This window comes from Motacilla alba, chromosome 18 (assembly GCF_015832195.1).
Source record: "Motacilla alba alba isolate MOTALB_02 chromosome 18, Motacilla_alba_V1.0_pri, whole genome shotgun sequence".
NCBI classification, from domain to species: Eukaryota; Metazoa; Chordata; class Aves; order Passeriformes; family Motacillidae; genus Motacilla; species Motacilla alba.
The window spans coordinates 5,353,313-5,369,757 of NC_052033.1; the positions used below are offsets into that span (position 1 = coordinate 5,353,313).

Genomic DNA, 16,445 nt, shown 5'->3' on the forward strand with positions numbered 1-16,445 from the left:
ACGAGACCACGGGCCTGGCTCCTAATTAAAACTGCACTACTGGGCTCCTAATTAAAACTGCCAGGTCTGGAGGGAATTACGGCTTTGTTTGAATTCCCAGGACACGCAGGATGGTCGTGTAACTCATCCTGGTCAGCGTTCCACAGCACTTTGTTCTGACCCCGGCTTTCAAAGGCTTTCCTGACCCTCTGGCTCCTGCAGCACATTCTTCTGTGAGCGCCTGGGAAGGGTGGAAGCAGCAGGACTTGCTGGTTGTGGCCAACAAAGAGTTCTCAGCCTTGCCCTCTAGGTAGCATTCACCACGTCGTGTGGGTGAGGAGTTTTGTCAAAAAGCAGCGGATTTGGCAGCACTCTGCTGTGTGCAGGGAAGCTTTTCTGTGCAGGGAAGCTTTTCTGTCTGCTGCCCCACTGAAGAACAAGGAAGGTTAGAACAGAGACACCAGGGTTTGGCTCCGAGCAGTGGCGGTGCAGGAGCCAGCCTGGAGTGGCTTCTCCAGGCAAGGATCTTTCTGGAATGTGCCCAGAGATCCCAGCCTTGGCCTTCCCTGCCACCTCCTCCCTCTCTCTCCTGGAGGACGTGCTCAGGAGTTCAGCTGCTTCCAGCTGCAGTTCCATCAAAATCCCAGTGCTGGGGGCAGCTCTGGTGTGTGCCCCAGGCACCTGGGTGTCCCAGTGCCCCGGGGAAAATCCCCACCTCCAGCATGAGAGCAGGATCATCCTGGAATGCTGCTGGGCATTCTCCCATTCCCCGATTCCTCGATCATCCTGGAATGCTGCTGGGCATTCTCCCATTCCCTGATTCCTTGATCATCCTGGAATGCTGCTGGGCATTCTCCCACTCCCTGATTCCTTGATCATCCTGGAATGCTGCTGGGCATTCTCCCACTCCCCGATTCCTCGGTGCGTGGCTGGCTCCTCTCCCACACTGCCTGCTGGGACCAGGCTGGGAAAGCCACTCCAGTTCCAGCCCTCCGTGGGAAAAGCCTCATCCCCCTCTTTCCAGAGCCGCCGTGTCACCTTTGGACAAGTGGCCACCTGCAATCTGGGAAGCCCATTTGCCCCTCAAATGGAGCAGAGGGCTGGCACCGCCGGCCCATTTGTCTCTGCAATAAAGAGCTGACATTTCCGCCCCCGGCGTGTTTTTGGATTCATCAATTCCCGGCCCTGCTGAAGGCTCGGGTCAGCCGGGCTGACCCCCAGCCCTCGGCTGCACCTTTTGCCCGGGTTTTTGTCCCTGGAAATGTTTTGCTGCCTCAGTTCCCCCCGCCTCCAGCTCTCCAGGCTGTCGGTGCCCCCGGCCCTTGCCCGGCCACCAGCGCTGGCCCCGCTGCTCCGGGATGGAGCTGGCAGAGCCCCGAGCCCGGCAGGGTGGGCAGGAAGGGCCAGCGCTGCTCACAGCCCCTGCAGGGCACAGAAACGGCTCCGGGGGGGATGGCAGCTGTCCTGACTCCAGCTGGCCTGTCCCCCCCTGTCCCCCAGCTCCGGGCAGGGTCCCTCAGGTTTTGGCTCTGTCCCACTGCAGGGCACAGCTGAGCCCACAGGGGCCGGTGGGGACCCCCCTGCCACCCACCCACGGTGACCCCGCTGTCCCCGAGGCCAGCGGCCACTGCCTGGGGGTGCTGGGCAGGGACAGGGCTGGGACTGCCGCTCAGAAACAGCTGTGCCACCTCATCCTGCCAAGGGGCCGCTGACACACCCGGGGTGGGGGACACCATCATTTCCTTGCCCAGGTCCTTGTCCCACAGGCTCACTGAGCAATGGGCTGGAAAAAGCAGAAATTCCTGGAGATTTTTACAGTTTACAAGAGTTTATTCAACTGGTTTCTGACTTTAGTTCTACCGAGGGGGTGCTGAACAGTTACAAGCTCCTTTGGGTCAATTACAGCCAATCTAACGAACAAACAAACAAAAGGGGAAAAAAGGAAAAAAAAAGAAACAACTGGAAAAACAATAAGAAAATCCACAACTTTTTCACGTGTCATTAAATATATTCATATATAATAACCATAATATATTAGTATGCATTGTAAAGAAACATCGCCCAAAGCAGTCTGCCATGGTCATAACTAAACAACATTTACAGTTCAAGATATTAACAGAAATAATAAAAAAAAAACCAAAACAACAAAATAACCCCAAAACGAACACAGGTTTGTGAGGGGGTGAGGCAGGGGCAGGAGGGGCACGGACACACGAACAACAGAAACGAGACCAAGCGACTTCTGTCGGGTGCTACGCTCGCTGATTGTTTTGGCATTTCAGCTGCTCTCCGAAGGCTCCCTGAAGGCACCGCAGCCCCTTCCCCCTGTCCCCGGGGCGATGGGTGGCCCTGGCCGGGCTCCGTGCTGGTCAGAAGGGCTCGGTGCCCCCCGGCGTTCTGGGGGCACCCCGTCCCTCTGGGGAGCAGCAGCGGTGTCCTCCTGGAGATGTCCTGGAGCAGGGGTGCTGCAGGAGGAGCTGCCCCTCTGCTGTGCCCTCCCGGCAGAGGCTGCAACAGTGCAGCAGCTCCTGCAGCAGCTCCTGCAGCAGCTCCTGCAGCTCGAGGTCACTGGGAGCACTGGGAGCTGGATGCAGGGAGGGGTTGCTTGGCCTGGGCTGACTGGGAAGCTCCGAGCTCCAGCAGGGATGGAGGCACAGGCGTGGGGGACAGAAACCCCTCCTGTGCCAGCGTCCAGGCTGCTGTGCCAGCTCCTTTCCCCCGGAGCCCCCGGCTGTGCCAGCGCCTGCAGGGGTCTGGCCGTGGGATCAGGGGTGGGGGTCTTCTGCAGCCTCCAGGGGCAGAGGGAGCTGGGAAGGGGCTGGAGGGTGTCCCTGGGGGTTTGGGGTGTCCAGGCTGTGCTGGGAGAGCGCTGTGCTTGACAAGGGTGGAAATTGGGAGTGAGCTCTGAGCGTCCAGGTGTGCTATGGGCAGTTCCCAAGTCCCCAGGTCCCCTGGCCTTTCCTTCCTGCTCTCCACGTGGAGAACTGCCTTTGGGTTGGATTCTGGTACCTTCAGGCACCGTTGGAGGGTCGGGGACATCCCGGCTGCCTGGGGATGTTCTGTCCCCACCCCGGCAGCAGCTGACGGTGACTGCAGCATCCAAGCCCTGTTTTGGGGCTTTAAGCCTCCCTTTGGACGCTTGAGGTCAGATTTTATCCCTCAGAACCTGGTGGCTGCACTTCCCGTGGCTGCAAAACCCTCAGCTCTGCTCGAGCTCTGAGATAAGGAAAACCAAGCCCAGTTTGGGAGAGGGGAGGAAACACAGACTTGCTGGGGGGAGCTGCTTGATGTCCAGGGTGGGATTTTTCTCCTAACACCCAGATGAATTCCGGGGGCCTTGTGGTGGCAGGGGAGGCTCAGCAGAGCGGGGTCCCTCCGGGTGGTGTCTCCAGCAGCCCTGGGAGCCTCCTCTGTGCACCTATTTACATGGCTGCCCTGCTTTATGGTGGTTTATGTCATTATATAAATATTGTCGATTGCTATAAAACAAGGCAAAACCGCTGGAAAATGTCATAAAAGAGATGTTTCCAAGTTTCCTAAAAGGAAAAATAGCAGGGAGGTTTTGCTTTTCATAGCGACTAATGTTTGCTTCTCCTCCAGGTACCGTCCTGCCCTCCCTGCCTTCCTGCCCAGCCATTCCCACTCTCCCTGGATGAGGGGGAACTGGAAATCCCCATCCCGGGGGGCTGCTGGGGCAGGGGAGCAGCCTGGAACAGGGGAGCAGCCTGGAAAAGGGGGAGCAGCCTGGAATGGGGGGAGCAGCCTGGAACAGGGGGAGCAGCCTGGAACAGGGGGAGCAGCCTGGAACAGGGGAGCAGCCTGGAACAGGGGAGCAGCCTGGAATAGGGGGAGCAGACTGGAATAGGGGGAGCAGACTGGAACAGGGGAGCAGCCTGGAACAGGGGAGCAGCCTGGAATAGGAGGAGCAGACTGGAACAGGGGAGCAGCCTGGAACAGGGGAGCAGCCTGGAACAGGGGGAGCAGCCTGGCACGGGGGGAGCAGCCTGGAACAAGGGGAGCAGCCTGGAACAGGGGAGCAGCCTGGAATAGGAGGAGCAGCCTGGCACAGGGGAGCAGCCTGGAATAGGGGAGCAGCCTGGAACAGGGGGGAGCAGCCTGGAACAGCGGAAGCAGCCTGGAACAGGGGGAGCAGCCTGGAATGGGGGGAGCAGCCTGGAACAGGGGGGAGCAGCCTGGAATAGGGGAGCAGCCTGGCACAGGGGGAACAGCCTGGAACAGGGGGAGCAGCCTGGAACTGGGGAGCAGCCTGGAATAGGGGAGCAGCCTGGCACAGGGGGGAGCAGCCTGGAATAGGGGAGCAGCCTGGAATAGGGGAGCAGCCTGGCATGGGGGGAGAAGACTGGAATACAGGGAGCAGCCTGGAATAGGGGAGCAGCCTGGCACGGGGGTCACAGCTCCAGAGCCAGTCCTGCCTGCAGGGTGCCCCAGGGGAGGATGCTCCAGGCTGAGGTGAGGCAGCCCCCGCCGTGCTCAGGGCATTAATGACTGGAAATTGGGAATTTTGAATTGGCTGGCTGCCCCCCCAGCAGAGGGAGGAGAGCTCCAGGTGGGTCACACCTTGCTGCCGGCTGAGACCCCTTCCCTGTGTGGGCTCTGCACTGGCCCCAGTGCCCGTGGGGACAGTCCCTGGCACCCTCTGCTCCCCACTTTGTCCCCAAGACCTTCCCAGGGATGTCAGGGCTGCAGCTCCAGAGGGAGCGAGCAGAGCTGCCGTGGCTTTGGGAGAGCTGCCCAAGTCTGGGAGTGAAACCAGTGTCCAGCCAGGCCCCTGGTGTCCCTGCAGGGATTTTCCACCAGCTGAGGGCTCCTGCTGTGCTGACAGCAGCAGAGGGGACCGAGCCCATGGAGGAGGTTCAGGGCTGGCCACAGTGGAGATTCAGGGACTGAGACTGGCAGGATCTCCCAGGGCACTTTGTGGGAACTGGATGCCATCTCAGTTTTTGTCAGGTCTGGGTGTTTCCTGGTTACTGACCCCTTGTAAATGGGTGGCTGGAGGGGCACAGGGCCCCCTGTGGGCTCACACTCCTGCAGTGTGGTGGGGGCAGCATCCTCAGGGTCGGGGGCTGAGCACGGAGCCATTCCCAGGGTTAGGCACAGCAGGAAGGCACCCACCAGCACTGTCCCCTCTTGGTGTGCCCAAAGAGGACCCAGAGCTCCATCACAGCTGGAGACCTCGGCCGCCCCGGGCACCACCAGTGGTGGCCACAGCTGTCGGATACCAAAGCCCTCCAGGGCCCCGCGTGCCCACCCTCGGGTCCGTCCTCAGCAAAAGTCTTGGTTTAGTTTCCTCTACAAGAGCTCTCTCAGTCAGCCTAAGTTGCAAATACGCGTTTTGGGGATGGGGAGTTAATTTCCAGCGGTGCTGTTGATTAGTTTCTTTCGGGGTGGACGTGCCCATGCCGTGCTTTGGAGGCAGCAGATGTTGGCAGCTGGAAGGCAGTTTGGTGTCTCTGAGTTCTTCAGCAACGGGGCAGGAGGGAGCTGGGGGGCCCCAGGTGCTGCACGCCTGCACCCCGCTCGTGGGTTCTGTCCGTGGGTGCGATTGGGTTTTGTGGGGTTTTCTTGGACCCTGTTGGGTTTTCTTGGGTTCTGTTGGGTCCTGTTGGGATTTGTTGGATTCTGTTGGGTCCTTTTGGGTCCTTTTGGGCCTTGTTAGGTCCTGTTGGGTTCTGTTGCGTTCTGTTGGGTCCTGTTGGGTCCTTTTGGGCCCTGTTGTGTCCTGTTGGGTCCTGTTATGTCCCGTTGGGTTCTATTGGGTCCTGTTATGTCCCGTTGGGTTCTGTTGCGTTCTGTTGGGTCCCGTTGGGCCCTGTTGGGTTTTGTCTTCCCTGGAATAGGAGGTGCAAGCCCAGCACCCCCGGCCGTGGTCGCTGCCCCCCGTCCCCCCAGCCCGCCCTGGCAGCCGGTCCCTGCCCGCCCCAGCTCTACACAAAGCAGCATGCACAGTCAGTCTCTCCCTCTCCTCCTCCTCCTCTAGGCTTTCTTACACTTGCCCTTCTTCTCCCGCTGCTGGAACTTCCGCAGCCGCCGGGCCCACGTGTCCCGCCACTGGATCACCAGGCTGGTTTTGTCCGCAATGATGCCGCTCTGGTCGGGAGAGTCCTCGTTGTTGCCCAGCAGCAAATACTTCTTCATGGGCTTGATTTTGGGGCACTTGCAGGCTATGTCCTTGGAGTGGATCCACAGGGTCTGGTCGCCGCGCCGGATGCGGTTGCTGCCCTGCTTGTAGACGGAGATGATGTTCACCGTGAACTTCCACCAGTCCGCGTTCTTCTCTGCTTTCAGGACGTGGATCTGGACGGCTGGAGAAAAACAACACACGGGCAAGAGAGGAGGAGGTGTTACTGCTTGGGCTGGTGAGGAGAAAATGGGCTTCGAGCCTTAGCTAACGGGCCGTGTGAGGAGCAGGGATTTGGCAGCAGGCAGGGGCTGTGGATGGCCCCACGTGCTGTCCCCAGGCCACCCCCAAGAACAGGAGCAGCCACAGCTGCATCTGTGTAGTTACGATATTTTATGAAAATCCTTTTGTCAGGATTTTCTTCTCCTGAGAAGCTGAGGGCCTCAGCTCCAAGATGTGAACAATTATTATCTGCCAGTGTGGAATGCAACAGGTGCCTCCTTGATTGGGCGATGTTGGATGTTTCTACTTAATAACCCATCAAGGAGGCAGCTGGCTCAGACTCTCTGGGATCACAAGCCTTTGTGATTCATTCCTTCCTATTCCTGTCTCGCCTTCTGATGAATCCTTTCTCTCTGTTCTTTTAGTATAGTTTTAGTGTGCTTTTTGTTTTTTAATATAATATATATCACAATATAATAAACCAGCCTTCTGAAACAAGGAGTCAAGATTTCTCCGTCTTCCCTCGTCCTGGCTGCCCTGAAGACCACACACCTGAGGGTCCAGCAGAGCTTCCAAGAGCACCACAGGCGTGGGAGATGCTCTGCAGCCTGGCAGAGTCACTGGAACATCTCTGCGAGCGTGGATGGCAGCACCGGGCTCCAGGGAGAGGCCCTGGTGCCCTGGCAGAGCCCTGGGAGCCCTCCAGCTCCCACAGCCAGAGGGAGGTGGGAGGACAGCCCTGATCCCTGCACAAGGTGCTGGTGATGATGATGATGATGATGATGATGATGATGATGATGATGGTGATGGTGATGTTTTCCAAGCCCATGGCTGATGCTGTGCAATCTCTGTAGCCACGGAAACCTCAGCCCTTGCTCTTTCCTGGGGCAGGGCTGAAAATCAGCTCCCAGGAAATCCCTTCCAGGCAGGGCCTGGCCAGCCCTCCTGGGTTTGTGTGCCAGCTGTGGGTGAGGAATGCCCCGGGCAGGGAGTGCCAGGTGAGGATGGCCTGGCGGGGAGAGCGGGCAGGGGCCAGGCCCTGCACGGGCTGGAGCAGCACAACCACACAGAGCTTTTTTAGCCAAATCACTGAGCTTTTCCCTTTCCCCGCTGTCCCCTCCATGCCCTGGGAGCTTTAAACCCCTGCCCACCCACCTGCCTGTCTCAGCTGCCCGCCTGAGCCCCAGTGGGGCCAATCCTGTTTGAATAAATTAACAGAGGGAGAAGAAACTCCCAGAAACCTCAGGGAAAACTCTGCCTTGCAACAGTCCAGTGTTCCCCCCTGGTTTGGTGGTGGAGGAGCATCCCCCTGTCTCTAAAACCAAGTGATTCCAGGCTCTGGGAGGAAGCAGAGCTCTGCAGCCCAGCACAGCTTTTTAACACGTTGCAAAATATATGGGGTATTTTTTTTCAGAGCGTGTCATGGAGGCCAGATGCTTTCATTAAAAAAAAAAAAAGGAAAAAGGAAAAAAAAGGAAAAAAAACAACCCTAAGCTCTGACCATGTATTTCCCTGTCTGGTGTGAAGGTAACAAAATGTGAAGAGTAGCCAATTTTTATTTTTTTGGAAACAAATCTTTCCAAAAAAGCTTAAACCTTTGACCTGCCTGGGTCCACACTGACAAAATGGAGAAAATGAATGAAAAGGAACTGGAGAGAGGTGGTTACAGGAAACTCTGCTCTAAAACACACAGTCTGTATTTTTTTTTTATGTCAAGGCCCCCGTCTCTTATTTTTTCCCTTTTTATTAATGAAGTGGAAGGAGTGAAAGCTTTGAGGAAGGCTTGGCTGGGGCAGCCCCAGCTGCCTGCCCTGACAGCCGGATTTCTGCCCGCAGCTTCACATCCAGCTCCTCCTGAGCTGGGCTTTGGAGCCCAGCTCCAGAGGTGTTTGCCCGGCTGTTCCAGTGCTGAGGTGGGACCAGCATCTCCCAGGGGACACAGGACATGCAGAGAGGCAGGAATGGGCCAGGATGAATTTTGGAAGCACCCAAGCTGGACTTAAAGACTCCTTTCCCATGCAGGAGGTTTCAGACCCTTCCTGATGTGGGGGTCTGGCTCGGCTGCGCCCCCCAGCCCACAGCTGGCTTTGGGGCTTGGTGCTGCCCTTCAGCTGCCCTCTCCTGGGACACAGCTGGGCTTTGTGCTGAGCTGCTCTCCCCGGCTGATGTTCCCACTGAACCCCTGTGCTCAGGCCTGTCCCTGTCCCTGCATCCCTGGAAAAACATCCCTGGCAAAACCCCTGGGGCAGCAGATGGAAGGTGATAGGGGATGATGGTTCCTCCTGGGGATGGTGCTCCCCTTGCTGTGGTTCCCTGGGAGCAGGAGAACAAAATCAGAGGAGCTGCAGCTGGGGCTGGTGGCACTGGTTCCAGTGAGGATGGGCTCTGGGTCACACTGGTGGCACTGGTTCCAGTGAGGATGGGCTCTGGGTCACACTGGTGGCACTGGTTCCAGTGAGGATGGGCTCTGGGTCACACTGGTGGCACTGGTTCCAGTGAGGATGGCTCTGGGTCACACTGGTGGCACTGGTTCCAGTGAGGATGGCTCTGGGTCACACTGGTGGCACTGGTTCCAGGGAGGATGGGCTCTGGGTCACACTGGTGGCACTGGTTCCAGGGAGGATGGGCTCTGGGTCACACTGGTGGCACTGGTTCCAGGGAGGATGGGCTCTGGGTCACACTGGTGGCACTGGTTCCAGGGAGGATGGGCTCTGGGTCACACTGGTTCCAGTGAGGATGGGCTCTGGCCCAGGCTGGTGGCACTGGTTCCAGGGAGGATGGGCTCTGGGTCACACTGGTGGCACTGGTTCCAGGGAGGATGGGCTCTGGGTCACACTGGTGGCACTGGTTCCAGGGAGGATGGGCTCTGGGTCACACTGGTGGCACTGGTTCCAGGGAGGATGGCTCTGGCCCGGGCTGGTTTCAGCAAGGAGGGGATCCAGGCCAGCTCCTGACCCCAGCTGTGCCCTGTGCCTGCTCCTCCCTGACCTTTGTGCGCTCCGGGCAGCCGAGCCCTGGGGGGAATCGGGGGGTCCTGCACCCCAGGCACTCCCAGAGATGCAGGGATTTTTCTCCAGGCTCACTTCCCTGCAGCCTGCTCTGCTCCCCGGGGAGCCCTCGGGCAGGGGGACAGCAGGGGGACAGCAGGGGGACAGCAGGGGCACAGCTGGGTCCTGGTGAGGGCAGGGGCTGCCCCAGGAGCCACATCCCACCTGACACTGACACTCCTGAACCACGAATCCCACCTGGATGGTGCCTGCCAGCCCTCAGCACATTTTGGTGCTTTGCCAGAAGGTGACAGAGTGGTCCCCGGGCTGGGGGAGGGGAGGGAGGGTCCCTGGTCCCCTCCTGCATCCGCAGAGCTCGGGGATGCTCCTGGCTCCTCGAGGCCTGGCTGGGAGCCTCCAGCCACAAGAAAGCCCCGGAGGCTGGAAGCTGGAGATGAAAGCCCAGGGGTGGATGGTTTGATGTTAATAAAAACAAAGCCCAGCCCAAAGCCTCAAACCATCGTTTGAGGGCAGCTGCCGAGGGCTGAAAGCAAAGCAGCGCCCTGCAGCATTCAGAGACTGTGAGTCAGGGCCCCAGACTCCCGAGGCTGCCGTGAAAACAGGGAGCACGGGGGAAACCTAATTATTTAACTGCTTTTTAAATTTACATTTGGGGTTTGTGATAAACCTCCTGAGTTCAAGGCTTCCCCTGCTGAGGCTGACTCAGGGCTGGGCTGCAGGGCCAAAGCTGTGCATGCTGCTGTGGGACCCTGGAGCATCCCACACAGCCCGTGCACAGACTGTGGCAGCTGGAGTGTGGGGACATTCACTGTGCTGGCCCCTGGAAAGACCCCAAGGAGGGGCAGTGGAGCAGAGCTCTTGCAGGGTATTTCATCTGGCCAGGGGGAAGGGCGTGCTGGGGTGGCAGGCCCAGAGGGCCCGGTCCAAGGCAGGGTTCTCCAAAGGCTTGGCTCCCCTCTCGCTGCACAAGTGGAGTGGAGTCCATGTGGATTTTATTCCAACCAGCAGCAAAAGGTGACCCCGACGCCATCTGGGTTTGGGAATGTGAAGGGCTGGCTCCTCGCTGGAGCAAAGTGTTAAAATGTGATTTTTCTCCCCCCCTTTTTTCAGTTTTTAATTTATTTGGCGGCGGCTTTGCCTCGCTCCAGTTGCCAATTTCCTACCGGTTTAATATCGGAGATTTATGATCCCTAATCCCTGGGTGTGCCCTGGTGCTGGGGACCCTCTCTGCCCTGGCTCTCTCCCTCAGCACGTGGCTCCAGCAGGGATTGCTCAGCTCTGGGAATGGCATTCCTCCTCTTCCAGCAGTGCCAGGGGCTCTGGGCCTGGTGCTTCCCCCCTGCCCTGGGTTTTTTTGGGGATTCGGGTTTTTCTCCCCCCGCTCCCTCTTTTCAAGCTGCCTTTTGAAAACACGTTTTGCTTTTTTCCAGCGGCCCCTGCCAAGCTCCTCTCGACAAAGGGGGTGACTAAGAGAAGGCTCCGCTGAAGGAAGGATTTTTTTACTTTTTTTTTTTTCCAAGAAAGGGCAAAGCGAGCGGATGATCTCACCTTTCGGATGAGGACTCTGTTCCTCAGCCCCGCTCCCTGCCCAGGGCTGGGATGGGGCTGCAGGGCCAGCGCGGGACCACCGTGCTGGTACAAAACCGTTCCAGCATCGTCCCTGCTGCAGCACAGGCAGCTCAGCACCAGGGGCTAAATGGAGATTGAAAGGTTTCCTTTACCACAGTCACACCCCACAGAGAGGGGGAACACCCCCAAAATCGGGCAGAACGTGGCACTGAGGGAGTACAGGATGTCCAAACCTCACCTGGATCAGCATCACCTGCCCTCACAGATAACCCCCCTCCTTCTGGGGACCTCCACCCTTCTGCTCCCCCGGGATTTAAGTGCCCCCACCGCAGCAAACCCCTCCCCTCTCCCTGTTTTCTGGGAGCTGCGCTCCCCCACGCAGCCAAAAAACCCCAGAAAAAGCTTTTCTGCCTCTGCTCCTGCCTCCCCCTCCCCGAATCTCCCGGCCGGCCCTCCCCCGTCCTGCCGCACTCCAAATATTTGCACCCAAGCCCATCTCGCGGGGAAAAAGCCCAAATTAAAATAAAAAGGGAAAAAAAACCACAAACCCGACAAAAACAAACAGATACGAAAAATAAATAAGGGAAAATATCCCCTTTGAAAGGCTGAATGAAGCGGGGAGCTAAAAAGCCCCATTGAGGAGCGGGCGGATGATAGCTGCGATTGAGCCCGCGGGAGAAGGAGCTCTGCTCAAGCTAATTAGGGCCTTTTAGGACATTCAGCGCAGCGATGCCAGCAGAACGGTGAGGAAAAGAGCCTCCTAATTGGCTTCCTGCTGGGGTGTCAGTCCCGAAGTCTTTATTATCCCTCCCTGCACCTTTTCAACCCTTTCTTCCCTGCCTGGCCCTGGTGAAAGCCGGGGCTGCCCCGGCATGGCTCACCCCGCTGCCTCTGCACCACGGTTTGTTCTCAGAAAAGCAAATTGCCGCGGCTGTGGGGCTGGCTGGGGCTGTGGGGACCCTCCCATGGCCAGGAGGGCCGGGTGGGAGCCCCCCAGTGCCGGCGCTGGGACGGTGTCCCCGCAGCTGAGCCAGCCCAGCACACGGCTCTGGCGGAGCTGCAGGAGCGATGCTGAGCCAGAAAAGGGAAGGGAAAAGCTCATTCCAGCTCCCCTGATCCCTGCTCCAGCGGCACCGCGACCCCGCTCACTGCCATCTCCTGCCTGGGACACCTCCTGGGCCACACACACCTGCCCAGGGTCTGCTGGAGCCCACAGGGCAGCCCTCCGCAGAACCGGGGGTGACTGTCACCCAAAATTCCAACGGAACTGGGGGTGAGTGTCACCCAAAATTCCAACAGAACCGGGGGTGACTGTCACCCAAAATTCCAACAGATCCGAGTGTGAGTGTCACCCAAAATTCCAACAGAACCGGGGGTGAGTGTCAGCCAAAATTCCAACAGAACCGGGGGTGAGTGTCACCCAAAATTCCAACGGAACTGGGGGTGAGTGTCACCCAAAATTCCAACAGAACCGGGGGTGAGTGTCAGCCAAAATTCCAACAGAACCGGGGGTGAGTGTCACCCAAAATTCCAACGGAACCGGGGGTGAGTGTCACCCAAAATTCCAATGGAACCGGGGGTGAGTGTCAGCCAAAATTCCAACAGAACCGGGGGTGAGTGTCACCCAAAATTCCAATGGAACCGGGGGTGAGTGTCAGCCAAAATTCCAACAGAACTGGGGGTGAGTGTCACCCAAAATTCCAACAGATCCGAGTGTGAGTGTCAGCCAAAATTCCAACGGAACCGGGGGTGAGTGTCAGCCAAAATTCCAACAGAACCGGGGGTGAGTGTCAGCCAAAATTCCAACAGAACCGGGGGTGAGTGTCACCCAAAATTCCAACAGAACCGGGGGTGAGTGTCACCCAAAATTCCAACAGAACCGGGGGTGAGTGTCAGCCAAAATTCCAACGGAACTGGGAGTGAGTGTCAGCCAAAATTCCAATGGAACCGGGGGTGAGTGTCACCCAAAATTCCAACGGAACTGGGTGTGAGTGTCACCCAAACCTCCAACAGATCTGAGTGTGTCACCCAAAATTCCAACAGATCCGAGTGTGTCACCCAGAATTCCAACAGAACCGGGGGTGAGTGTCACTCAAACCTCCAACGGAACTGTATGTGGGTGTCACCCAGAATTCCAACAGATCCAGGTGTGTCACCCAAAATTCCAACAGAACCGAGTATGTGTCACCCAGAATTCCAACAGATCCAGGTGTGAGTGTCACCCAGAATTCCATGACTCAAATCTCCAACAGAACCGGGTGTGAGCTGTCCCAGGGCTGCACCACCCTCTGAAGTCCCTGGGAATTACGGGGGATTGGATGCAGGAGACAGGGAACTGCTTGCTGCTCATCCCCACAGCAAAAAATATTTTAAATATTTTAAAATATTGAAAAGCCGTGGCATGTAACAGCACGGTGAGAGGGGACATGGTGTCATCATAACCCAGAAGATACTGGAAAACACTTGGAAAAGAGGAGTCTCCTGCAGATGCTGGGACAACCCCCAAATGACGGTCCACTGTGTGCTCATCCCGAGTGTCACAGGGCAGGGGTGTGCTCATCCCGAGTGACACAGGGCATTGGTAGAGTGACACAGGGCAGGGGTGTGCTCATCCCGAGTGACACAGGGCATTGGTAGAGTGACACAGGGCAGGGCTGTGCTCATCCTGAGTGTCACAGGGCAGCGGTGTGCTCATCCTGAGTGTCACATGGCACCATGTGCCCAGGGCTGCCTCTCCACACCTGGCCAGAATTTCTCCCAAACCTGTGCCTGGGTGGCCCTGGGGACACCCCCACGTTTGTGCCCCGCATCCCCGTGGCACAGCTCGTCCCTGGACAGGGGACACTCACCGTAGTCCTTCTTACAGTACTTCTTCATGTTGATCTTCAGCTTCCCCTTGGAGGCTTTGCAGTACGAGTCGCAGTCTGCACGGAGAGAGGGGGAGGCAAGAAAACATTAACAAAACAAATTAGCCTTAAACCGAAGAAAGCGCTGGGGGAAGGGGCCGCGGCTCGGAGCTGCAGGCCGCCGTGAATAAGCAGCGTGCCTGTGATATCCATCTGCCAGGCATTGAGAAACCCTTCCTTTCTAAAGAAAGCTGCTCACAAAGGAGCCCGTCCTCCTCCGCCTCCCCCGGCCCGGCTTCCCCGGCCGCCTCTGTCTTCCTGGGAGACCCCGGGGGCCTCCCTTATTGTGCCACCCAGGGCTTTTGAGAGCCACACAAATTCCCGCTGTTCCGCAGCTCCCGAGCGGAGCCCGCCCGGAGCCCACAGAGGCCCCATTGTCACCCCTAACCCGGGCCGGTGTCAGCCTTTGGCATTCATTGCCCAGAGATTCGGGCTGGGGTCACCCCGCCACAATGCGGGTCACGGAGGAAATTAGCGGCCCATGAAGCATTAGCAAAGCCTTTTGGTGTCCACTCCACTGAAGTGTGCAAATAAAATACCCCAGGAGGGACATTTCATTTCTAATGGGCCCCCACTGCCGGGACACGCCGGCCCGGCCCGGGCGGCCGGCGGGAGCCTGGCACGGCCCCCTGGCACTGCCACCGCCGCTGGCCACGGGCCACGGGCCACGGGCACGGCCCTGGAGCCCGCGGGCACACCGAGCCCTGAACCGGGAGCTGCTGGGCCTGCAGAGGGTGGGCAGTGCCCCCCGGCCCCCATGGCACCAGGCCGTGCCGTGTGGCTGCAGAGGGCCATGCCATGCCATGCCATGCCATGCCAGGCCATGCCAGGCCATGCCAGGCCCGGGGTGGGCTCGTGGGCGTGCTGCCCCTGCACATCCACGGCTCCTCAGCACCCACAGCCCCTGCTCCTCCCAGGGTGACAGCCCGGGGCTGCAGACACCCCTTCCAGCCAGGGCTGACCCTGATTTGCCTGCACATCCCCTGCCCCTGCCCCTGTCCCTGCCCCTGCCCCTGTCCCTGTCCCTGTCCCTGTCCCTTTCCCTTTCCCTGTCCTGTCCCTGTCCTCTGTCTCTTTCCCTGTCCCTGTCCCTGTCCCTGTCCTCTGTCTCTTTCCCTTTCCCTGTCCCTGTCCTGTCCCTTTCCCTGTCCCTGTCCTGTCCCTGTCCCTGTCCCTGTCCCTTTCCCTGTCCCTGTCCCTGTCCCTGTCCTGTCCCTGTCCCTGTCCCTATCCCTGTCCCTGTCCCTGTCTGTTGCCCTGATTTTTTAAGCTTTTGCTAAGCCTTCTGATGTTTGCATTCTTGTAACAAACTTTCTCACACACAATCCTGCAAATAACTTATGTTTTGCATTCTTTCATGGAGGAGGAGGGAATTGATGAACTGTTGGTCTGTCCAGTGTCATTGGAGAGGTGGCACTGCCACCCTCCAATCCACTGTCACTTTTGGAAAATGTTAGTCAGAAAATAAAAGTCCTCTTTTTGTTCGCCTGGAGAGCAGCAGTGCCCGTGTCGTCGTTTCGTGTCCTATTGTGACACCTGTCCCTGTCATTGTGCTCACCCTGCTGCTGTCCTGCCTGTCCTCCGGGCCCTGGCAGGGCTCAGGTGTCCTCAGCAGACCCGGGACCTCCCTGAGCCCCTCTCAGCCCGTGTCCAGCCCAGCCCCCCTTGTGAAGCACCCAGTCCCCGGGACAGGACAAACCCGCGGTGACATCCAGCCCTGCTCCCGGCCCTGTCCCCTGTCCCCGGGGCAGGACAAACCCGCGGTGACATCCAGCCCTGCTCCCGGCCCTGTCCCCTGTCCCCGGGGCAGGACAAACCCGCGGTGACATCCAGCCCCTGCTCCCGGCCCTGTCCCCTGTCCCCGGGGCAGGACAAACCCGCGGTGACATCCAGCCCTGCTCCCGGCCCTGTCCCCTGTCCCCGGGGCAGGACAAACCCGCGGTGACATCCAGCCCTGCTCCCGGCCCTGTCCCCCGGGTTTGCTCAGCTGCACAAATATTCCGGGGCAAATCCCGGTTCCAGAGCCCAAAGCACGGGCAGCCCTCGGTGGTTTTGGGTCAGCCCTGCATCCCGCGTCCCCCGGGCAGGGGAAGCGGCGGCTCCGGCGGCTCCCGATGGGCACAGCCGGGCGGGATGGGAGCGGCCGCTGGAGCCGCCTGTCCGCAGGGGGAGCAGGTGGCGGCGGCTGCTTCGTGTCGCTCGCAGCTCAGTAAAACGTGTCAGCACAGCCTTCAGCAGCTTTGCAGCTCAGCCCATCCCCTTGATAGAGCTAATTCTCTGGCTGGGCAGAGACTTTTCACAGCTAAACACCTTCTTTGTTTTGCTTAATTTCTTTTTTTCTATTTTTTTTTCCAGAAAGTTGATTTTTTTTTTTTTTTTTTTTTCTGTTTAAACATCTTCGGTTTGGGGGTTGTTGTGTGATGAGGCTGAGAGCTGCGGGTGCGAGTGCCCATCCCGGGATCTGTCACTGGATGCCGCCGTGCCGGGGCCGGGCAGGGGGGAGGCGCTGGCTGCGGGCGCTGAGCGGGGCTGCGGGGAACACCCAGCCCCGGGCGCCTCTCGCTGCACTCGCAGCTCCGGGACCAGCTCCGAGCCGCTGGAAAGCCACATGTCGGGAACGGA

At 58.7% G+C, this 16,445-nt stretch overlaps 1 protein-coding gene across 1 annotated transcript in view; it reads right to left on the minus strand.

Annotated features, from left to right (window-relative positions):
- Window positions 1-4,356: 4,356 nt before the first annotated feature.
- NTN1 (netrin 1) overlaps window positions 4,357-16,445 on the minus strand; it is an 80,498-nt gene continuing 68,409 nt past the window's right edge. Inside the window, exons 5-6 of the mRNA XM_038157528.1 lie at window positions 13,767-13,841; window positions 4,357-6,302 (exon numbers count right to left, since the gene is read on the minus strand). Coding sequence (XP_038013456.1) covers window positions 5,974-6,302; window positions 13,767-13,841 — 404 coding nt within the window. The 3' untranslated portion in view covers window positions 4,357-5,973. The remainder of the gene's footprint in view (window positions 6,303-13,766; window positions 13,842-16,445) is intronic.